The 25,323-nt window shown below is 38.2% G+C and overlaps 1 protein-coding gene across 2 annotated transcripts in view; it reads left to right on the forward strand.

Moving 5' to 3' along the window:
• The window catches only part of dot1l (DOT1-like histone H3K79 methyltransferase), a 97,971-nt gene that overhangs the window by 17,968 nt on the left and 54,680 nt on the right, over positions 1-25,323 (forward strand). For both annotated transcript variants that reach the window (XM_060846057.1, XM_060846058.1), the window contains exons 2-10: positions 157-200; positions 1,530-1,604; positions 9,236-9,299; positions 10,416-10,644; positions 11,032-11,126; positions 14,585-14,647; positions 16,383-16,438; positions 20,954-21,033; positions 23,996-24,064. In XM_060846057.1, the coding sequence (XP_060702040.1) occupies positions 157-200; positions 1,530-1,604; positions 9,236-9,299; positions 10,416-10,644; positions 11,032-11,126; positions 14,585-14,647; positions 16,383-16,438; positions 20,954-21,033; positions 23,996-24,064 (775 nt within the window). The remainder of the gene's footprint in view (positions 1-156; positions 201-1,529; positions 1,605-9,235; positions 9,300-10,415; positions 10,645-11,031; positions 11,127-14,584; positions 14,648-16,382; positions 16,439-20,953; positions 21,034-23,995; positions 24,065-25,323) is intronic.

The following is a 25,323-nucleotide window of genomic DNA, read 5'->3' on the forward strand; positions in this document are numbered from 1 at the left end:
TAGACCAACTAGCTTGATTTAAAGCCTTTACCCCTTGAGGATATCTATACTTCCGATCATATCTAATTTTTCATATGAGCATCTATTTCTCTTAAATGCTATGTTAGATATTTTCTTTCTTTTTTTATTAAACCATCCTGTACTTTATCTTTACAGGACAAACACCATGATGCTGCTCATGAAATTATTGAAACCATCCGGTAAGAACAGAAGTTCACTTCGACTGATTTTTGATGGATCACTTTTTTTTTCCTTTTTTAAACATTAATATCTCTGTAATTGTTAAGTATCCTGGCTTTCAATATTGATCACAAACCAAGATTTATTTAAAATGCAATTGTGTTAAGCATCTACGTAAAGAATATATCCAATCATATGAGGCAGTGATATTGGGCACTCATGCATTTGAACTCCAGTATTCATTTTTAAACCTTATCATCAAATTTTTCATTCAATTTTCATTTTTAATACCTCTTTTTCTTAGGCAGTTGCTCATGATATTTGTCAAATAATTACGTGACATGATTATACCAGAAGTGTAAAAGTAACTACTGAGTTTTGTTTAGTTGCCTATCAGTAGATATTTTACAAGTGGAAATCCTCACTCACTAACTCCTTTCGTGTTTTGCTAATTAGGTTGACATCACTCCTTCGTTTTATTAGTGTGTATTTCTTGTGTATGATTTCTGATCGACCGTGACTTTATTGTTCTGGCTTGCATCTACCACATACAAGCCAGGTCCTTGTGACCTATAAAATATCAACTTAATAGACAAAAGTTTGATATATGCCCTGGGTTGCATGGCTTTGTGATCAGTGTTTACAGTTGGCAAAAACACAACTATTATTAACCACTGATGCTTCTACAATAACTTTATTCTGATTTTGCAAAGGAACAAATGTCCTTAAAAAAAGCCAAATACTGCAATTGGTAAAAATCCGAATGACAGGTCATCTCAACCTTAAACGTGTACTCCTTGTTTCTCTCTATCCAGATGCTGTCTAATATTTTGAATTTTTCAGGCATTTTTGTTTTAATTTATAACTGGTTATTTATTAGCACTGCAAAACAAATTTATTTCACTGTTAGCATGGCTTAAACTATTATACAATGAATTACAATGTAATGAGGTCTTGTTTCATATCATTTGTGTACTTGAAAAAGATAATTGAAATTGTATCTTGTCTTTCAATTCTCATAGCAAATCTGATTTAAAGATGTCTGATGTTTCCTAGGCACTGTAATCAGTGTTATTGTTTTTCTTAAACAATGAAATAGACTTGAGCTGGAGACACCACGAGTTTGGCATTTCATGCTTTGTAATTTTGAAGACTTTGCTCCACTTGCCAAATTTTGCATTAGGGTTTTGCAGTTTATCTAGGTTCTTTAAGAAAAGTCAGCTTTGTTCTCCAGGTTGAAGAAATAAATGTTTGCATTGGTGCAGGAGATTTCATCAAATTGGTGGCCAAGAGGGAATAATGGTTGGGAAATCTATGGTTGAATAACTTGTTGTTTGAACTTATTTCAGATGGGTATGTGAGGAGGTCCCTGATCTTAAACTTGCCATGGAAAACTATGTGCTAGTGGACTATGATACCAAATGGTAAGATACATTGGTGTTTCTTAATCATTGTAACGAGATTCATGAATATCATGTTTTTCAAATGAACCCATGTGTTGATATTCAAAGAATAAATGGTTCAAAGTCATTAATAGTTTAAAGGTGCTGGGAAAATTACAAACATGAAGACTTCTGAACAGTGTTGAAATCCTATATTGAAGATATTCAAAACAGAATTTATTCATTGCAGGCAATGACTGTGTAAAACCATAAATTGAGAGAGTATGGAAATATGTTTTAACTTATTATATACATACTTGATTACTGTATGTGCACTGCTTAATAAATGGTTTGAGAATTCTCTAAATTGAAACCTTGTTTTTCTCATCAGACTGATGAAAGTAGATGTTGAATCCTAAGTATTATCATTGAGTAATGTGTTGTTGGAAGTTAAACTGCACAGAACATTCAAAGGTTTTCATGAAAAGTTGTGGTAGACTGATATAGAATGAAGGTAATTGTTTAGAGACAGTTTAAGAGCAAATAAACTGTCTAAAATGTACCTCAGTTTACTGGTGGAGATTAATAATTTTAAAAACAAAACAAAAGGTCACTGGTGATTTAGTGATGGCGAAGCAGTTTAGTTGCATGCAAGACACTTACGGATATATAAAAAAATCCACAGTAAGGCTGCTTCAGGTGGGACTTCGAACAGGTTGATTTCAGGGGAAAGGAGATAAAGGATTCGATTCATCCCCTGGTGCACAGTGCTTGGAAATTGTTGGCCCTGGAGGCCCAGATTCCGGTCCCACCTGCTCCAGTTGCATGTCATAACATGTTGATGAGGAACATGTATAAAGTTGAAGCATTACAAAACTAATAATGAGTTGCCATGTTGGTCGTATACCCCCAGTTCCCCTTTGCTGAGGACTGTTTGTGGATCAAGTACGAAGACCTAAGCAGAGTACCCAAATAGTTATCCTAACTATTAAGTCATTGCGGTCCAAATCAGGAACCATGTGGCTCTGAAATGCTGTGTTCTTGGCAAATGGCTGGGAATATGGTTTGGTTGGAAACCATCTGATAGCATTCTTTATCTGGGTGGCACAGTGGTTAGCACTGCTGCCTCACAGCGCCTGAGGCCTGGGTTCAATTCCCGACTCAGGCGACTGACTGTGTGGAGTTTGCACGTTCTCCCCATGTCTGCGTGGGTTTCCTCCCACAGTCCAAAGATGTGCGGGTCAGGTGAATTGGCCATGCTAAATTGCCCGTAGTGTTAAGTAAGGGGTAAAAATAGGGGTATGGGTGGGTTGTGCTTCGGCGGGTCGGTGTGGACTTGTTGGGCAGAAGGGCCTGTTTCCACACTGTAAGTAATCTAATCTAATCTCCTGCAACAAAAGTGAATGTTAAAAGTTGGGTTCTTGTGATGCCTAGCTTGTGTCCCTTCCTCTGAGCCAGGAGGCTTGGGTTCAAACCTGACTTGTTCCAGAAGTGTGTAATAGCATCTCTGAACAAGTTGATATGGAAAATATCTGTTGCAGCATTGTTCGGCTGGGCGACAAAGTTGACTTTAGCCATCATACACATTACGTGAACCAAATACTGGAAAACTATATGCATGGTGAGGACAGTGCAGGAGAGAGAGAGAGAACCTGCACAGTTACTGCCTTTGCTGTTTTTGAATTTGTGTCGCTGGACATCGGAGTGTATCTGGGAAAATTAACAAGTGAATTTCACAGCTAATCTTGGAGGAACTGGTTTGGGCGAAGTTCACAACACAGAATCAGATAAGTTAATTGTTACTTTAAGTCTGTCCAAGAGTAAGGCTGTATTACTGAATAGTGTTTTTTTTCTTGATCATATGTTTTTGGAGCTAAGTCTCTTTGATTAAACTTATAAGCTATAAGCCCTTAATTTAACCTGGTGCAGTGTTTTATAGAGGAATAAGACGATATTATTTTCTGGGTCTGTAGATTGTGAAGGAGCAAAAATGGCTTTTGCAGTGATATGTACTTGTCAAATTTGGGAGTTCAAGGAGAGTTTAAGGGTTAATGCGCATAATATCTGCCATAAATGCTGTTGGATGCGAATCTTATCAGATTGAGTGGATCGGTTGGAGAGACAGATAGAAGCGATGGCAGTTATAGGAAGGGGGGAAAGTCTCGGATACAGTCACACAGATGGGTTAACTCCGGGGAGGGTAAGAGAAGTAGGCAGCTAGTGCAGGAGTCTTTTGTGGATGTACCCATTTCAAACAGGTATGCTGTCTTGGAAAATGTAGGGGGTGATGGATTCTCAGGGGAATATAGCACAAACAGCCAAGTTTCTAGTATTGAGACTGGTTCTAATGCAACAAGGGCTACGTCGGCTTCCAAGAGATCAATTGTGTTAGGGGATTCTGTAGTCAGTGGTACAGACAGACGTTTGTGGCCAGCAGAGAAAAAGCAGAATGGTGTGTTGTTTCCCTGGTGCCAGGATCAATGATGTCTCAGAGGGTGCAGAATGTTCTCACGGGGGAGAGGGGCCAGCACGAGGTCCTTGTCCACATTGGAACCAATGATATAGGAAATTTTGAAGGGAGATCACAAGTTTAAAAACGAGGTCCTCAAGGATAGTAATATCTGGATTACTCCCAGTGCTACGAGCTAGTGAGGGCAGGAATAGGAGGGTAGAGCAGATGAATGCCTGGCTGAGGAGCTGGTGTATGGGAGAAGGATTCACATTTTTGGATCACTGGAATATCTTGGGGTAAAAGTGACCTGTACAAGAAGGACGTATTGCACCTGAATTGGAAGGGGACTAATATACTGGCAGGGAAATTTGCTAGAACTGCTTGGGAGGATTGAAACTAGTAAGGTGGGGGTGGGGTGGGACCCAGGCAGGTACTGAGGAAAAAGATCGGTCTGAGATGGGTACAGCTGAGAACAGAAGTGAGTCAAACAGTCAGGGCAGGCAGGGACAAGATAGGACTAATAAATTAAACTGCATTTATTTCAATGCAAGGGGTCTAACAGGGAAGGCAGATGAACTCCAGGCATTAGGAATATGGGACTGGGATATAGCAATTATGGAAACATGCCTCAGAGATGGGTAGGACTGGCAGCTTAATGTTGCAGCAAACCAATGCTACAGGAAGGATAGAAAGGGAGGCAAGAGAGGAGGGGGAACTGGCATTTTTGATAAGGGATAGCATTACAGCTGTGCTGAGGGAGGATATTCCTGGAAATACATCCAGGGAAGTTATTTGGGTGGAACTGAGAAATAAGAAAAGGATGATCAACTTATTGTATTATAGACCCCCTAATAGTCAGAGGAAAATTGAGAAACAAACTTGTAAGGAGATCTCAGCTATCTGTAAGAATAGGGTAATTATGGTAGGGGATTTTAACTTTCCAAACATCGACTGGAACCGCCATAGTGTTAAGGCTTTAGATGGAGAGGAATTTCTGAAGTGTGTACAAGACAATTTTCTGATTCAGTATGTGGATATACCTACTAGATAAGGTGCAAAAGCTGACCACCTCTTGGGGAAATAAGGCAGGGCAGGTGACAGGTGTCAATGGGGGAGCACTTTGGGGCCAGCGACCATAATTCTATTTGTTTTAAAATAGTGATGGAAAAGGATAGATCAGATCTAAAAGTTGAAGTTCTAAATTGGAGGAAGGCTGATTTTGACGGTATTAGGCAAAACTTTCGAAAGCTGATTTTGAGGCAGATGTTCGCAGGTGAAGGGACGGCTGGAAAATGGGAAGCCTTCAGAAATTAGATAACAATAATCCAGAGAACATATATTCCTGTCAGGGTGAAAGGAAAAGCTGGTAGGTGTAGGGAATGCTGGATGACTAAAGAAATTGAGGGTTAGGTTTAAAAAAAAGGAAGCGTATGTCAGGTATAGACACAGGATAGATCGAGTGAATCCTTTAGAGTATAAAGGAAGTAGGAGTATATTTAAGAGGGAAATTGGGAGGGCAAACCGGGGACATGAGACAGCGTTGGTAAATACAATTAAGGAGAATCCAAAAGGTTTTTACTCTTATATTAAGGACAAAAGGGTGAATAGGGCCCCTCAGATCAGCAACGCAGCCTTTGTGTGAAGCCACAGAATATGGGGGAGATACTAAATGAATATTTTGCATTAGTATATACTGTGGAAAAGGATATGGCAGATACAAACTATAGGGAAACAGATGGTGACATCTTGCAAAATGTCCACATTTAGGGGCGGAAGTGCTGGCTGTCTTGAAACGGTTAAAAGGTGGATAAATCCCCAGGACCTGATCAGGTGTACCCGAGAACTCTGTGGGAAGCTAGAGAAGTGATTGCTGGGCCTCTTGCTGAGATATTTGTATCATCGATAGTCACAGGTGAGGTGCCGGAAGACTGGAGGTTGGCAAGCGTGGTGCCACTGTTTAAGAGCAGTAAAGACAAACCAGGGAACTATAGACCCATGAGCCTAACCTCGGTGGTGGGCAGGCTGTTCGAGGGAATCCTGAGGGACAGGATGTACATGTATTTGGAAAGGCAAGGACTGATTAGGGATAGTCAACATGGATTTGTGCATGGGACATAATGTCTCACAAACTTGATTGAATTTTTTGAAGAAGTAAAGAAGAGGATTTGATGAGCACAGAGCAGTAGATGTGATCTGTATGGACTTCACTAAGGCGTTCGACAAGGTTCCCCATGGGAGGCTGATTAGCAAGATTAGATCTCATGGAATACAGGGAGAACTAGCCATTTAGAACCAGAACTGGCTCAAAGCTAGAAGACAGAGGATGGTAGTGGAGGGTTGTTTTTCAGACTGGAGGCCTGTGACCAGTGGAGTGCCACAAGGATCAGTGCTGGGTCCTCTACTTTTTGTCATTTGCATAAATGATTTGGATGTAAGCATAAGAGGTACAGTTAGTAAGTTTGCAGATGACACCAAAATTGGAGGTGTAGTGGACAGCAAAGAGGGTTACCTCCGATTACAACAGGATCTGGAGCAGATGGGCCAATGGGCTGAGAAATGGCAGATGGAGTTTAATTCAGATAAATGCGAGGTGTTGCATTTTGGGAAAGCAAATCTTAGGGCTTATACACTTAATGGTAAGGTCCTAGGGAGTATTGCTGAACAAAAAGACCTTGGTATGCAGGTTCATAACTCCTTGAAAGTGGAATCGCAGGTAGATAGTTTAGTGAAGGCGGCGTTTGGTATGCTTTACTTTATTGGCCAGAATATTAAGTACAGGAGTTGGGAGGTCATGTTGTGGCTGTACAGGACATTGATTAGGCCACTGTTGGAATATTGCGTGTATTTCTGGTCTCCTTCCTATTGTGAAACTTGAAAGGGTTCAGAAAAGATTGACAAGGATGTTGGGCTCTGATGAAGGGCTCTGGCCCGAAAAGTCGAATTTCCTGTTCCTTGGATGCTGCCTAACCTGCTGTGCTTTAACCAGCAACACATTTTCAGCTTTGACAAGGATGTTGCTAAGGTTGGAGGATCTGAGCTATGGAGAGACGTTGAACAGGCTGGGGCTGTTTTCCCTGGAGCTTTGGAGGCTGACGGGTCGCCTCATAGAGGTTTACAAAATCATGAGGGGCATGGATATAATAAATAAAGTCTTTTCCCTGGTGTCAGGGAGTCCAGAACTAGAGGGCATGGGTTTAGGGTGAGAGGGGCAAGATATAAAAGAGACCTAAGGGGCAACTTTTTCACGCAGAGGGTGGTACGTGTATGGAATGAGCTGCCAGAGGAAGTGGTGGAGGCTGGTACAATTGCAACATTCAAGAGGCATCTGGATGGGTATATGAATAGAAAGGGTTTGGAGGGATATGGGCCAGGTGCTGGCAGGTGGGACTGGATTGGGTTGGGATATCTGGTCGGCGTGGACAAGTTGGACCAAAGGGTCTGTTTCCATGCTGTACATCTCTATGACTGTGACTCATGTAAGATTCTGGCAACAATATTGTCCCTGATTTGGTTCGTACAAAATGTCTCGGGAGTTTCCCTACCATTGAGCCAGCAGGCCCAGTTTCGAGTCCCAACTGCACCAGAGGTATGTAAAAACATCTCTCAATAGTTTGATTAGATAATATCCAAAGTGTTTCAATTTCAGCATTGTGGGTTCATGATACACTCAATAGGGAGTAGAAGTGGTGGCAATGGTACAGGTGAAGATAAATCATTTCATTAGTCTTGGTTTGATTGTAGAACATTTCTTGTCTTCAAGATTGTGAAGTGTAATTTGTCATGCTTTCTGATTTTTTTTTATTTTTGGGAGGGCTTTGTAAATTTGTGATTATTTTGATGTGTGATCATTTCTTAATTGTAAATAACTTCACAATGGTCAAAGGTGCATTGGAATAAGGTGGAAGATTCAGTAGAGCATGTCTTTAAATTTTAGACTTTTTTCTGGATTGTGATAAATTTGTAACTGGTTTACACCTTTTCATTGAGGATGTGAACATTGTTCCGGGGCTTTGGGTAAGTGTGTCCATGTACCCATGTTCTATGGCTTGCTTGAGTTTCAATGTAGTTGACCATTTGACAGAACTTGGAGCTGATGTTTCTCACATGAATGGGCATTTGAGTGAAATAGATAACCTATTGAGTGTTTTTAAAAACACCAGCCTACCTTCTATAGCATTAGCAAATGCAATGGTTTACAGACGGGTTTCAGATGTGTTATGTACAAAATACACAGCTCTATTCAAGAAAGTGATAGTGTTTTGGTTTATTCCTATTTGATTTGACTGAGAACTGAATTTTGAAATTAAGAATTTTGGATTAAGAAATTCCTTTGCAGGTCACATGGATTTGCATGTAGATTCCAGTTGAAAATCAATTTACTTAGTTCTGTAGTTTATGATAATAAACTTGCTGAGAGCTCTTACAATAGCCAAATGAATTTTGGTGTAGCTAAGTGAGGCAAAGCACTTTAATAAGGATAAGATGGTCACACATTTGGTGGGGAAAAGGGTTCCAAATAGAATTGAGGAGCACAGTAATTTAGGAGTACTGTTACATCAATCCCCAAAAATGTAGCAACGAAGGATAATCCCAAACAATTGTTGAAACCCTGATTTGTACCACACTTAAGAAGACTCGGACAGTTTTCTTCTTTTTCTGAAAAATACCATGTGACTGATTGCAGGATTATCTTGCGTGGATGAGGTACATTTTGAAATGTTCGCTGGATCGGCGAAGGCTGAAGTTTTAAGGTGATAAGAGGTAGAGAGATTGGATATAGAAAAAAATGCTTGCACTTGAAAGGAAAATTAAGAAGTGGAGAGGGTAACTACGAATTAGTTGGAACTAGAGTAGAGACTTTTAAGGGGAAGCTACATACATGGGAAAACATGGACATTAAAGTTTGAGAAAGAATGTATACGAGTCGGGGGTGGGGGGTGGGAAGACAAGTCAACAATTTCATGTTGCGAAACTTTTAAGTATTCAATCCTGAGTTTTCACATTTCATCTTTTTCAATCTTCCATCAACAGCTGTCTGTTTAGTAGAAAGCTAGAATTTAGAATTGCATTTACAAAGTTAGGCAAAAATTCTAATTTCCACACTTTTCTATCAGCAGTACCACAGGGTCTCTTTCATATGTTTGGTATACAAACATTACTTCACAAACTAATTAAGAGTTTTAATTTTATAATGTATAATTCACAGTATGATTTCTTCCAGTTTTGAGAGTATGCAGAAGCTTTGTGAGAAGTACAACCGGGCCATGGATAGCATTCAACAATTGGTACGTATTGTAGATTGAATTACGACTACTTTGTAGGTGATCGAGTAATGTTAGAAGGGTAATTAATTGTTCATGTGTAATCATTCTATTCTGATATTCTGTTCTTTCTTTGTCTTTGTCACTCACCTTCTGAAAACTTGTCTCTCCTTTTATAGTTTTTCACATATGTTATGTTGATTCTAAATGTCCTAGCTTCGTTTTATACAGAGTACAAAACAATGGTGCTCAATAAGCATTTTTTTGCAGTTAGAACTTTCTGTTCCTTTGACTAGAAATTTTCATCAATAATTGTTTGCCTTTCCCTGGGAAAGACAAAATGCTAAAATTATCGAAACAAATCAATTTTCTGTTGTAGAAACGTTCTTGATTGTTCACAGGAATGACTGAATTTTTGAGTAACTTTGGTTAGTCTGATGTGGGATGCCAACAACAATCATGTGAATGACAAGTTATTGGTTTACCCTAAGTTTTTAAAAATGTTGGCACAGTCTTGCTGCTAGAATAATCGAAAAGCTGTCATTTTGCTGTGATCACTCTGAAGCTGATGACGCTTTTTCTGAAGTTTACATATGCATGATTAATTTTCAGAAGTTGTTAGTAATTCCCTGCCCTTCCATTCAGTGTACTGTTTGAGTCCCCACAGACAGTGATCCATTAATAGCTGCTAACTTGCCTATCTCAGTGTAAAAACTATTGCAAATGTTATGCCTTATTGCGTTTTGAAGGCGTATTAAATTCATAATTTCTGCATAGCAACCTCTTGTGCCTCAAATTTAATTTTAGTTTTGCACGATATGTAATAACTATTTCATTTGATACTAAAATGCTCCATAGATTCTAATTTAGACAGTTTAATTATGTATCCTGCTTGTTAGTTGCTAGTTTTCTATCTGAGAATTTGTCAATATTCTTGATATCACCTTTGTTAGACTTTGGGAATGAGATGAAGAATTAATTTGATGTAATTCTCCAAATTACTTACATGGTTGCACACGGGTAAATTAATTCCTTGTGTTCTATCACTTTGTGGCAGGGTTGTTGAGCTTTGCTTCCAAGTGTATATACTTTTACTCAGTAACTAATGTCTAATTGAAACTTATTTCCAATTTAATACAGTGGAAAGGGACAACACAGCCCATGAAACTGAACACTCGGCCTTGCAATGGCTTGCTACGACATATTCTGCAACAGGTCTACAACCACTCGGTGACTGATCCAGAGAAATTGAACAATTATGAACCCTTTTCCCCTGAAGTTTATGGAGAAACATCCTTTGATTTAGTTGCTCAAATGATTGATGAGATCAAGATGACTGAAGATGACACTTTTGTTGACTTAGGAAGTGGTAAGAAGCTTCAACATCTCTTTTTGATAATTTTGCTAAGCTATTTTAAAACAAATTGACAACACATTGAGTCTCTGGTGATTTTGGTTAATTGATCGGAGTGTGAGTGTAACAATCACGTTTTTGCCCAACAGGTTTATTTGGAAGTGTTCGCTTTCGGAGCTAGTACTTCCAAATAAACCTGTTGGGCCATAACCTGGTGTTGTGATTTTTAACTTTGTCCACCCCAGTCCAACACCACCACCTAAACCAGTTATGTTTTTGCAACGTCATTGTTTGAGTAATTTTTTTTTGTTGAAAATAGAAAATTCTGTAATTATGTTCTACTAATGTGACTTATTTGTGTAGCCAGTTGTACTGATTGCCAACTTCCTTCCCTTCTCCAAGGAGTGGGTCAAGTAGTGTTGCAAGTTGCTGCAGCTACACAGTGCAAGCATTACTATGGTGTAGAAAAGGCAGAGATACCAGCAAAATATGCAGAGGTAAGTGTTTTAAAGAGATGGACCATTTGGGTCTTCATATAAGCTCAAGTCTGTTTTGTAGGATACTTTCAAGCAACATTCTTAAATAAAGTATATATGAAGCTCGGGCCACAGAAGCCTTATGCTGTGCGCTAGGAGGTTGGATCCTATACTGCAGACCATTAGCATGTGACTATTGAGATCCCATGGTTGTTTACTTCAGGATCATCTGCAAATTCATTAAACTCCATATCAAACTTTTTCCTGTCCCCCCACCACCTTCCAATACTTTCCTTGTTTCCAATATTATCAGTGAAGTATTTTCTTAACATCATTGACAAACATCTTAAAATATTTCCATTAGGACTTTAGCTTCAATTCCACCACTTCCCTGCAAAGTCACTTGTTCACACATTTGCTGTGGTGACTTGTTAAATCTCCCTGGTCCACTTATTCAAAATGATGATGGAGGATGATGGTTTTTAGGCTAGTGTGGAACTGGACTAAGAGTGGCTGAAATGACAATAGTATGGTTCAGAACAGTATCACAAAGCTCACGTCAGTGGAAGAATGATTGACCAGCAGGTGCTGAATCAGGATGAAGACAGGTGGGTGCTCAATGAGTGTCTGTCTCTTGCACTGGGTACTGAGTAATTTAATGCCCTTTAACTATGTCTTCAGTTGAAAAGCTGTGACCGTGAAAGATGCAAGATTGACAAATAGTTGAGTATCACCATTCAATTGCATGAACAGGACAGTGATGTTTTGAAGGTCTTACATTGTTTTCTTAACCTTCAGATAGGAAGATGATAAGAATCAAAAATGCTGAGTATAGACTGATTTCTTCAAAGAACATGCACAAAGATTAAAGAATCAATAAAAATCTCCTGAGTTTGCTGCTTGCACTGTAAGATTGATGAGAATTGGAGAGACTACATCAGTTACTGTAAAGAATTACAAATGCAATGAGAGGAAATTAGCATTGACTGCTGCCACAATTGACAGCACACGAGAAAAAATTTCCTGAACACGCACGAAAATATCACGTCATTCTCAGGCTTTCATACTGCTCAAGAATTTTCTTGCATGTGAAGAATTCTCTCTCTTTCTTGTACTCATGAACAATGTCATCAGGTGCTCTGTGTGCTGTTGAATGAAAGATTAGATTACTCAGTGTGGAAACAGGCCCTTCGGCCCAACCAGTCCACACTGACCCTCTGAAGAGTAACCCACCCAGAACCATTTCCCTCTCACTCATGCACCTAACACTATGGGCAATTTAGCATGGCCAATTCACGTGATCCGCACATCTTTGGGAGGAAACCAGAGCACCCGGAGGAAATCCACACAAACACGGAGAATGTGCAAACCCCACACAGTCACCCCAGGCTGTATGGAACCTGGGACCCTGGTGCTGTGAGGCAGCAGTGCTTACCACTGAGCCACCGTGCTGTCCAATGTTTTCAATAGACTGACATTTTTCTTCATTTAAGTTATTGCTGTCTCAATATGTCCCTTATGAGTAGATGGAGAATTGTTAATTATAGAGTCAGTGTCATAGAGATGTACAGCATGGAAACAGACCCTTCGGTCCATGCCGACCAGGTATCTCAACCCAATCTAGTCCCAGCTGTCAGCACTCAGCCCATATTCTTCCAAACCCTTTCTACTCATACCCATCCAAATGCCTCTTAAATGTTGGAAGAAGGTCAGGGATCTTTATGTATCACATAAAGAACTGAAGAGTGTGTCAGTTGTTCCCCTGAATTGACTAAACTGTTCACCTTAAGTTCACCCCTGAATGTCTTTTGTTAGGAATTTCTGAAGAAGAGAAAATCAGACCTCTTTAAACAGGCCTGGAAAAGAATTTTCAAAGATGTTCGTACTTTTGGAATTGCTGGGAAAGTTCTTCACATTCATCTATTCTTATGTAGATGAAAGCTTGTGTTTCTGGAAAGGCTGTATCAACTTTGCAAGAATGGAAAGTGTAGTAGTCAGCTTGGCATAGCATATCTTATACCTATGCTGCAACATTTCGTACATTCTGTATAAGATAGAGTTTGACACATTTTCCAACTCAACGTGGATTTGTTTTGATTCTCTGAAAGGAAAAAAAAGTATCCTTAACTTTAGCTTTGTAAGTAAGTGTTTTTTCTCAAATGACCTTTTGACTGTAAGAGTTGGGCCTTCCTGATGCTAATCTTGACTTTTGATCGGAAAAGGCGTGTGAAATGATTCTAAGTTGTCAAGTAGCACAGTAATGATTATTCCTGCATCAGGGACACAAGTACAATTTTTGACTTTCACATGTATTGACCGAGAATTTTCGTCCAAGCTACCATTGGTCGTAGGACCAAGAAAATATATAACTTGCACATTATTGTCATCTTGTTCAATTTACTGAATTCATATTTGTTGTGGAGATGATCTGATAGATTTCTAAAATATGGTCTTGCAAAATTGCTGAAGGTGGTAAAGGTATTGGTTCTTTGTATCACAATGCCAATACCTCCAAAATAGTGGTTCTCCTCTTTTCCCCATTTATAATGAGAGTGAGTGAGGTGGACTACTTTGTGCTTGACCTTAGTACAAGCTCGAACTGAGCTTCAGACTTGCTTGGATCAGAACCACTTAGTAACTAGATTCTTGGGATGAAAATGAAGGCTGCAGGGATTGATAGGAATCTGAAGGTTTCTCCAACTTACCAGATGAGCATCCCTTCATCAATGGCGCACACTAATTAGAAGATCTGGAGCTGTTGCTATTTTGAAATGGAGACTGAGGATACTCCCTACCTTTGGAACAGTGTCTTGCATGACACAGACTGAAGTGCATGTATTGATCTTTTGGCAGCTTTGAATGATTCTGAAAGGTCGGAGGCTGCTGAGCTGGCATGGACTTGCTGCCACTTTGGAGTGTGTCTCTGTTTACCATGCTCTGTATAAGTCTATAAAGGCTTTTCTATTCAATTACTTCATCTCGCTTCACAGATAAGTTGTCAGACCAATAGACTTGGGAAATTGGGAATTTCTTGCCTCATGGTTTTTCCAATAGCTGTGGACAAAATGGCATTGACCTTAGACAGCCGTCTCCATCATCAGTGCTGTGCTTTGACATTATTTACCATATGTTCTTTAAGTTTTTATTGAAGCATAAGGTTACTCTTAAACTTTATTGATTAGCACAGAGACTGCTGACGTAACTCACGTCTGAAGCATTTGTTGAGAAAGAAAAGGAATTATGTACTTGCATCAGATTGACTATTAAAAGCAATCATTATGGTAAGTTTACTGAACTGCATGCTTTGTGCTGTACTGGTTCCAAACTCCTAGCAGAATGCAAACGCAGCAACTGAGATTATAATTACATTATGGCTTGGCTCAGACTCTTCTACATATTAATCAAACCCTATTTCTACCAATACTGTAAACAGCCATGTATTTAAGAGAAAAACAGTGTAATTGTTTTTCTGTACACAGACGATGGATACAGAGTTCAGAAAATGGATGCGATGGTATGGCAAAAAATATGGAGAGTACACAGTAAGTTTTTTTTGTTTCATGTAATTCTTCAGACACCAAAATTCAAAGTTTTTCAGTTCTTAGAATTTAAATTAAGAAAAACTTTCTCATTTTTTCCAATGAAAATTCTTAAATCTGTGCACTGTTTGACTTTCAAATGTAACTTTACAGTAGTGTCAGTCAAATTTGACCCATGAATGTCCACTGTCCCAGCATTTAATCTGTGTGCTGTGTTTGGTTGTCCCTTGCTCTGTCATTGCATTTTAACTCAGTCTACACTTGGCCACGTCTCCTCATTTGTAGAAACATTGTAATATATGTGTATTTCTTTGTTGCGCAGGCCCCTTTTATGCTTGGACAACTGGTCCTTTAGTTTTTTTTAGCCTCGCCTGGATGTTTCTGCCTATTGCTCTCTTTTTCTGCTCCACTTCTTGTCTTTTGTTCTTTGAGAAGAGAACTGCCCAGAACCAGGCTGAATTTTCTCTCAGCATGACTATGGACAATGCAAATGTAGCTGCTTCCAACAGAATTTTCCTTCTGTCTTTGTCATATGATTCACTGTGACCTCCCCTCCTTACTGTTATTTCTGATTAACTTTAGTTTTTTTTTATAACCACCTTCTTATTTTGTCTTAATCTGTTGACTTTCTGTTGCTACCTAATTTCTCTCTCTCTTGTGTCCCACATCCACTATTTCCATTTTTCTATTCTACCCAGCTACTGCACCTGTTCTTTGTGCTTTCCAGTCGTCTTCCCCATTGGCTCTGCTCAATATATTTTGGAATCATATCAATTTGCTATGCTACATTGGTACCCTTTATTTTCAATAAATAATTTGTATCCAACTAAACAAGTAGAATGAGCCTTTATTTAACAGTCTGTCCAGATGATTGCACTCTCTGACAATATTGTACCCTATTAGTACTGCATGGAAAGAAAGCCTGCACACTTTGGCCTTTAATGTGGCTTAAACGTAAAAAGTTAGGAATCGAGAGGCAGAATGACAGAAAGCTGTAAGACCTATTAGGTTGGGCTACATAAATGCAGGTTTTGATTATGTTTAACTTTTTGAATTCATTCATGTTTCAATTGATTGTGATTTGTGCCTTTTTTCTGCACATTGAACGTCCATTCTGATTAACCAGCATTTGTAATGTTTTTGATTTTTTTTAATATCGCATGTATGTATTATTTTAAAAGTACTTTACTTTTTCGTGAAGCTGTACACTTTTTCTTTTAAACTAGTGATCGTTTTTATTGATGGAAAAACCCAAGTACTCATGATCTTTTCTTCACTGGAAATGCTGAATATGTGACATGGACTTTTCTGTGACTCATTGTGACTTATTTTTTGCAATTAATTATTTTATTAATGAAGAAAGGGGCACCTTGTGTCCATCTATATTATGTGCAGAGCTCGCTTTGATGAATATAGTAAAGTTTCTCTCGAGCTCTCAATAAGAAATCTTTATATTTCCAAAGTCATATTGACATTGCTGACCAGTTGAAATAGAAGTTTGGAGAAGACATCTTAAAACTGGCATGAAGTAAAAATTTTGAATATTATTGGAAAGCCATGGTAGAGAAGAGTTTGAACTGAACCAGTAATAGCTATTAAAGTTAGCAAAATAACATGCTACGAATGAAATAAGTTTGTTAGAGGTTATGCTTCTGCATGTTTGTCATTTGATATGAAACTTGTCCTCAAAGACAAGAGAATTGTATACTGTGATTTGAGCAATTTCTATTTCTTTCAGCTGGAAAGAGGTGACTTCTTATCTGAAGAATGGAAAGAAAAAATTGCAAGTACAAGGTGACCAATTCATAGTAATATGTAATTCATATGGTAACATATAAGATTTTTGGCTCTTGAAGGCTTGTATTTGATCCTTTTTGTGAGAAAGTTTTAAAAATGAATCTTGATTGTCACTTTCTAATTCCAGGCAAAAATTGGAAACGATTAGTTTCATGAGTGGATGGCCTTGCTGTGTCAAGCTGCAGCCTATAACATTTTTTTTATGGTGTCTTTTTTCTTGCTGAAAGAAAACAGCAGCTTTCTCTTGTCCACATACAGGTCACTGATATACAGAGGAACCTCGATTATCCGGATATCAGTTTATCCAGCAGGATCGCAATTACCCAATGTTCGGCTAAACTATGTTACCCAGCATCCAGTTATCTGGAATTCAGTTAACTGAAAGAAATACTCCCTGCCATGTCCTTTTGGATAATTGAGGTTCCTCTGTAATTCCATGTTTATCAAGAGCCATATGAAGTAAAGTTGTCATTAGATCCAGATCAAGATATTTTATAAAAGACTGAGAAATATCAAGTGCAAGTAGCAACTGAAGTGTCTCATGCTATTTCAAAAAAGAATCTGTATTGCTCTGGATGTTGGCAGTGTTGTTGCATGAATTTGAGCTTGGTGACTTTACGCCAATTCTGCCTGCTTGCACCCTTTTGAGGGACTCCTAAAATTAAATTCTTCCTCCTCATGTAAGACTTAGTAGGCACTATTAAAAGTTGTTGAATATTTAACTTGGTCAACTGCCGAAAGTACATTAATAATAGTGTGGGTACAGACCAAAAAAGATTTTTGAAACGTCACAAGTAGTATTAGACAATAACTCTGCTATAATGTAATAAGTAATCTGAGCTCATTGGTTCATGGAAGATTTAATGTTTATAATGAAGCAGATATGTTTGAGTGGTAACTTGAACCATAACTTTACTCTGAAGAAACAACATTATTTTAAGTTAAATCTGAGCACAACTTTTATAGTTATTTCACAGTTCCTATGTCCTCTTTCTGCAAAGGTAACAAGAAGATGGTACTAGCCATGTAATGTTTTCATTACTTGACTTGTGCTTCAGATAAGATGACCCCTAAAGCACACTATGGTGAAAAATTCACATTACTTTTGACAAATCGTACTCTAAAGCGGATTGCAGTAAAAGTGGCAACTTTCTACTTGGGTTGTCATAAAAACAGTTAGTTCAAACGTATGATTTTAGGGAAAGAAAGTTCCATCCCTACTCAATCTTTCAGAACATGATTCCAGTTAGACACTTAACTACCTGCTGAAGTGACTCAACAAATCATTCCAATGGTTCATATTGCTTGTAGCAATTCTAACAGGTCCTCCACCCCATCTTCTGAAGATAATGAAGCATGAGGATCACATACCAGTTATTCTCATGTTTGAGAATAAATCATTTTATTTACAAAAAGGGATAAGTAATGTCCTTTGTTCAATCCTGTTCCTCCTATTGTATTTCAAATTATTTTGTTCAGACTGGTATTGCGCAGCAGTAGTATTATTGTCTAATACTACTTGTGACTTATCAATTTTTTTTGGTCTGTACCCACACCATTATTTCTAATGTCCCCCAAGTATGTATCTTTGACTACCTCATGTTTTTAGTCCATTTTGCCCCTCTGACATCATGTGAAGATTATTGCATTCACATGTTATGACACCCAAAATAACCACAATGTCCCTTAAATCCTCCATTTTTTTGCTAAACAATAAGACTGTTTACTTGGCATGTAGCACTGGTATTTTTCTCTAGTTAAATATTGGGAAGAGCAGAAACCATTAATTTTGGTCTCTGCCCTGAACTTTGATCTCCCCCCGGTACTGACTTGGCTTTCTACTTTGCTTTCCCCTGTAAATGTTCTATTTTGAGGTTATTTTCCTTGTAGATTATTTTCCAAAACCAGATCGGAAAATTGCCATGCCAGCTATAAATGTAATGTAATGATGGAAAAACTGTCTTAGCCTTCAGAATAGGAAAGAACTATCTCAAGCTACATCTGGTTCGTTCAAATGCTTTGTTGTCACAGCTGTTTCATAACCTTATTTGTGCAAATCTTCCTGTTTCTTAAGATTTGGTTCTTGACAAAGCTCAATAATATTGCACTATTACTCAATTCATTTTGGACATCATGCAATGCAAGCTTTTTGATAGTAATGCTGCTTCATTGCCTTGTTCTGACTCTCTTACATGATGAAAGATAGAGAGGGAAATTTTAAAAAGTGCCAAACTTGAAATGAACACTTTTTAAATGGAAAAGTTGCTATGTTTTGTAAGTGACAGATCAGGAATGAGAAATATTCAAGATAGGTACAGTTTTCCTACCATTCTCGTTACAGTTAGTCATGTTTTTATAGAAGATATGTCATTATTCTTTCAATCTTATTCTTTCCATACTTATCATGTACAGATATTTGCCTTTGATTTTCCTTTATCTTGATTGTTTTTTCCATCTTTAAATTGGGATTTTATATTCCAAACTAGTTTGGCTAATTTTTGACACAAAATTGTTTTCCCTGGCGTGTTTAAGGTTGAGGGGTGACCTTTAGAGGTTGACAAAAACATGAGGGCATTGATAGGATAAATAGACGAGGTATTTTTCTCAGGATGTGGGAGTCCAAAATTAGAGGACGTAGTTTTAAAGTTGAGGGGAAAAATATAAAAGGAACCTAAAGTGTAACTTTTCCCATCAAAGCTGGGGTGGGGGGGGGGAATGTATGGACTGAACTGCTAGTGGAAGTGGTGGAGGCTAATCCACTTTACAGCATTTAAAGAGCGTTTGGATGGGTACAGGAAAGATTTAGTGTGATATGGGCTGAATAATGGCAAATGGACTAGATTAATTTTAGGATATCTGGTCAGCATGGATTAGTATGATCCAAGGGCCTGTTTCCATGCTGTGTAACTCTGACTCATATTGAAGCAGTTGGTTATTACATGTTACTTGGGTTGATCAAACATCAGTTCAAAACTATTTTCATGTTGTGTTTGGTGTATCTGGGGCAAGCCAAGCCTCCAGACATAGAATACTGCGTTTAGCTGCACTTTATAAGATGAACGTTTTCTCTCTGCAGTTAGTTTAGAAAATTTTATGAGCTAGGTTGTCTTGGATAGCAGATTCTAGCTTAAGCATGACAGTCCCTTTTGGTGGTTTTTTTAAAAAAAAAATTGTGGATGCATTGAAAAAAGGCTGCATGCAACCCTCTTCACCTGAAAATAGTCCAATTCATCTTTAAATGGGTTTACCCATGGTTAAACCTCAGCAAAGGCTCTCTGGGCAAAAGGTAATATGGCTTCTGTCCAAAGCATCAATGCAATCGAACTGTATCAATTACATTTTTTAAAGTCAGCTAGAAGTGTGCTGCCCACTATTATTTACAAGTTCCAGGCATAATGAAAAACATAAATTATGGTCACTCTCTTTGTGTTGACAGGGGAAATTGTTGTAATCTAGCACGGAGATAAAAAGCCTTGGATCTGATATGAGAAAATCTTAACTGATCCTCTGGCCGTATTTTGCTTTATGCAGACTTGGACAATACATAATAACTGTGATTAACTCTCTAATTCAGTTGCTGCATTTTTTTAAAAAAAAAACCTGATGTTTCCAGACTGAGATCTTGTATGTGCAGAAGAGATTGAAAGGAGATCATCTATTGAATAAAGCTAACAGAGATTTTGCAGGAATGATGTGTTAGCTGTAGGATTCTTTTGTTTGCCTATACATGGTTCTATTGTAAACAATTTAAGATTTTTGCAGACAGAAACAAGAATACAGGAATTGGGATCAAAGTTTTTTTTTAAAAGTCATTTTTATATGACATTAAATCTATAGAACTACGGTTGGTGTACATAAGATTTTTGTTTAGGTGGAGCATAAGTATCTATATACCTATTACCTGCTGTCATGGAATACTTTGTACATCTCAAATTGCACAAGAACTGAAAAAACACATTTGATAATTGAAGGCTGAAGTGTTAATTTAAATTCACCAAAGCAGTTAACTGTTTTGAAAGGTTAAAGGGCTATCTCAAACTTACCAGATGTGAAGGTATGCTTTTGAACTAAATGAAATTCAGGTATAATTTATCATTAACAATCAAGAAACACGGTTGCCAACGTTGGGTCAAAGATTACAATTCGTTACCATCCATCAGGTACCTAGGCTTTTAAAAAAATAAATGTAACAAGAAGATAACAGTAACCCAGTATAAAGCGAGATCAATAATTACTAAACATAATGATTACAGAAGTCAATGTTGTAACTCCTCATTCAAATGAAACAACTGAACTTAGCTTTAGCTCACTGATTTCAGTACGATTTTCTGTAAATTGCATTAAATACTATTGTTTTGACCAAAAAAAAGCCAGATTTCAGTCATGTAAGGATTTTTCTAATGACATTTATCAGGATGTCATTTAATAATTGCCAAAATTCATTATTACAATGCACGCTGTTTTATCTTGTGGTTGATGATGAAATATTATATTTAAAATCTTAATTTGCAGCGTCGTGTTTGTGAATAATTTTGCCTTTGGCCCTGAGGTGGATCACCAGCTGAAGGAGCGATTTGCGAACATGAAGGAAGGTAATAATAATTAAAACTTTTTATAATCAGTAGAAATTTGATAGCTCAAACCAGTATCACTGTTGATCCCCTACTGTTAAAAATCATTCAAATGTGACATCTCATGTTGATTTTTGTTTGTGCTTGAACTTAATTTATATTGTCAGATTGATTATTCCCTTTATGGATAAATTTATATTACATTACATTTATTATGTAAGTTACGCAGAATTTCAAAATTCTGCAAGTTGCTGCATTAATTCTTTCAATCCTGATAATACCATGGTTAGATGTGAAAATATCAAATAACAACAACTGAATAGAACTGCCTATAGTTGCCAAATCAAGTCTATTTTCTCGAGCTGGATGGTACTCTAGTTTCAAAAAATTATTTCCCAAGATGTAAAACCAGCAATTTTGTCCATGTCTAATTGCCCTTCAGAAGGTGATGTCAAACATTCATGTTGAACTGCCACAGTTGTGTGAAGTCCACGGTGCTCTCAGGAAGAAGTTTCAACATTGTAATTTGATGATGATCGTGAAGAAACTGATGTAGTTCCAAGTCAGGATGGTGTTTGCCTTGTGTGAGTGGACTTTGGTGTTCCTGACTATCTGCTACTGTTATTGTTCATTGTGTTGGAGATTATGCCTTTAGAAGATGCTACTGAAGAAGCCATGATGAGTTGAAGATGGTACACACTGTTGCCTCCCATCAACCAATCCGGTCATACTCTCTACCTGTATTCACCTATCCTAACCTTACTACCCACGCCTCTTCCCACCCAAAATCGCTCCCCTTTTGTTTTTGTACCTGCAGTTCCTCTTACACTATCCCCAGTCGTGATCAAGACTTTTTGTTCTGGCAAGCGAAGAGTATTCCATCATGCAGACTTGCGCTTCATTGATTGCTGGATAGGCTTTTTGAAATACGAGTATGAGTTACTTCCTACGGTATTCCCAGCCTCTTTGACCTGTTCTTGTAGGCATATTATTGATATAGTTTGTTCAGATTGTTTTACATTAATAACTTATCAGGAATTACTAGAAACTTATTAATGAGGTTATATGGCATAAAGAAAACCTCCGTGCTAATAAGCAGAATGAACATAGTTTGAGAGTCATCTTTGCCAACTTTTGCAGAAAATTCTAATAAATTAATGAGCAGAATAGATTAAAATTGAACTTGAAGATGTGATGTACTTGGATTTCCAGAAGGCTTTTGACAAGATGCCAAACCAAAGCTGTATCTTTGACAGGTCTCCCAGTCTGCATTGGGAACCAAGGCATGAGATGACAATGGTGCTGACGTTAATTTTGAAATCCATCTCTGGAGGGAGTGGGAATGCCAGGGTATTGGAGGACTGTTAATTTGGTACCATTATTAAAGAAGGGTTATGGGGCTCAACCAGGGAATTATTAGACAGTGAGTCTAACATCAGTGGTAGTGGAAAACCTTTCTGGTGGACAGAATTAATCTTCACTTGGAGAGGTTTGCATGACTTGCTGACAAGTTTGAGTTTTTCAAGAGCTTTCTCATGCACAAGTCAGAAGTCTGATAGAAGATTCCCCATTTGCCTGGATCAGTGCAGTTTCACAGTTTTGGCACCACATCTACAAGCATTCCTCCTTCCACCACTTTTGCTCAGTGAGCAGTATTGTGTACTGTTTCCAATATCCCCTGCAGAAATTTATAAAGATGCTCTCTAAGGATTTTTTTAAAAGCATGTTGTTTTAGATCGAAGTGGTTATAAGTAGTGGAAACATGCGAACACCACCACCTGCAAGATTTCCTCCAAGCCATTCACCATCCTGACTTGGAAATATATCAATGTTCCTGAGTCAAACACATTTAATTCCCTCCCTAATGGCATTGTGGGTCAACTGACAGCATGTGGACTGCAACAGCTCAAGAAGGCAACTCACCACTAACTTTGTGGAAAGCTAGGAATGAGCAGTAATTGTTGGCGTGCCCATATCCCATGAATGGAGGTGACTAGATGTGTGGATGAGGATAGTGCAGTGGATCTAGTCTACATGCACTTCAGTAAGGCTTTTGACAAGAGCTTGTGTTTTGAACAGTCTCTTGAGTAGGAGCCCATCAGCTCTGAGCAAATTTTGCAAATTGGGTCCAAAGTTGGCTAGAGAGAGGTCAAAAATTGCTTTTGTGACTGGAAGCCTGCGGTTGGTGAGACCGCATCTGAAGTACCATGTACAATTTTAATCTTTATTTAAGAAAACATTAGAAGTAAGTCAGAGATGCTTGTAAGTATGGTTCCCTTTGAGCAAGTTGATAACTAAGGGAAACATTTGAAAAATAATGGATCTCCCATTTAAGACCAATCAGGAGAAACTTTATCAGAGTTGGGAGTTGTTAGAATTTTAAGGCAGAGATAGATACATTGTTGAGTTAAATCAATCAGCAGGAAGAGGGAATACAAAGACGAGGGCAGTTGATGTCAAAATTGGACAGTGATATTCTTAGCAAATGGCACAGTCGACTGCAGAGGCCAAATGGCTTACTCCTGGTCTAATGAATGTATGTCACAGGTGAATTAAAGTTGGGAATAAATTATGCCACAGCTTAGTTTGCTGCTGTTTCCATGTTCCCATAGGTGAATACAGGTATGACGGCACACCAAATTAAAACGACTTGACAAGCGGGTGGTTGTGTTGTTTAAGGTTTATCCTCCAGCCAGTCCTAAATTTCCTCCTTGATTTTAATCATCCTGTCACCACATTCCACCTGTGCAGTCATTGGAAGCAGTCTACTTCTGTTTAGTCTTATTCATGGAGCTTTACATGATGGGCATGTAAGGAAATGTGCCATTTAATGCAAGGTAGAATTTGAAACCTATGCTCTACTCAAGACTTTTTATGCAAAAATGGAATTTTATGGATTCTTCATTTTGTGTAAACATTGTTTTTAAATGTCAAAAGGTGTGAAGTACATTTTGAGCAATGTCATTAATTACCGTTGTTCCAGGTGGCAAAATTGTCTCTTCCAAACCTTTTGCACCATTAAACTTCAGAATAAACAGTCGGAACTTAAGTGGTAAGTTTTTCTTTAGCTTGGTTTCTTTCTTAGCCTAAGTTAGTTCCAGCAGATTTTATATTTACTAATTGTGTGACCTTTCCATGCAGTTCCCTTTTCTATTTGAAATTGGCGCTGATGTCACTGTGTTGGTCGTGGAACAAGTATTGTTCCGTGAAATCCAAATTGATTTTTTTTTCTTGCAGAAAATCAAAATCCCCTTTATGTATCGCACCTTTGGGTCACCTACACAACCCTTCGTAAGCTCTTCAGCAGAAATTCCAAACAGCATGCACAAGTTGCTGTTCAACTGGTGCAAAGCATAGTGGTACAGTGGTTAGTACTACTGCGCCTCCGTACCAGTGACCCAGGCTTAATTTGAGCTTTGGGTAACTGCCTATGTGGAGTTTGCATGTTCCCCCATGTCTGCTCCACGTGCTCTGGTTTCCTCCCACAGTCTAAAGATGTGCAGGTTAGGTCGATTGGGCATTGCTTATAGTGTCCAGGGGTGTCTTGGTTAGGTGGCTTTAGGAATAGTTAATGTGCGGTTATGTGGATAGGGTGGAGAAGTTGGACTCAGTGCGATGCTGTTCGGTGAGTTGGTGCAGACTTGATGGGACCAATAGCCTCTCTGTGTGGTACCAATTTGATGCCTTATTGTAGAACATTAATTAGCACTGAAAAAGAAGTTGCTCAGGGTTTTGAGAGTTTAATACAGTTTTAATACAATTACATAGATGCAAGGTTTTGCTGTTAATGTCTTGTAGGGGAATCTGAGGATTTTAAGAAAGCGGAGCCTGGTACAGGGTGATAATCAAAGAGTTGAGAGAGTTGAAAACGTGATCAGGGAAGGAAGCCTAGAAAATAGAGCCAAGATATTTGAAAACTTGGCTTCAGTGTAGGGTATGGATGGTCAAGGCTAGAATGTAATTGTCGTAGATTAAATCACTGAGATAGTTACACTAGGCTCCATATGACTGGCATACATTTGGAGTTGCGAACAATGGATTATGAGCCAGCAGAATTTGTCATGGGACAGAAAGTAGCCTGTGAAGTTTAGGATGAGATTTTGGCATTATTGACGTTGACTTTGACGTTGACATAAAACACTTCAAATATAGACAGGAGAAAAATCTGTCATATGTTGAAATTATAATTCTGTTTTGAAGCAAGATTTTGAAAATGTCTTCTTTTAAGCTGCAAGTTATCTTTATAAAACTTTGACATCTTAAGTGATGTTGATAATTATAAATATTAGATGTAAAATTTCAGGTTTTTTT

The sequence above is a fragment of the Hemiscyllium ocellatum genome, chromosome 28 (assembly GCF_020745735.1).
Source record: "Hemiscyllium ocellatum isolate sHemOce1 chromosome 28, sHemOce1.pat.X.cur, whole genome shotgun sequence".
Lineage (NCBI taxonomy): Eukaryota > Metazoa > Chordata > Chondrichthyes > Orectolobiformes > Hemiscylliidae > Hemiscyllium > Hemiscyllium ocellatum.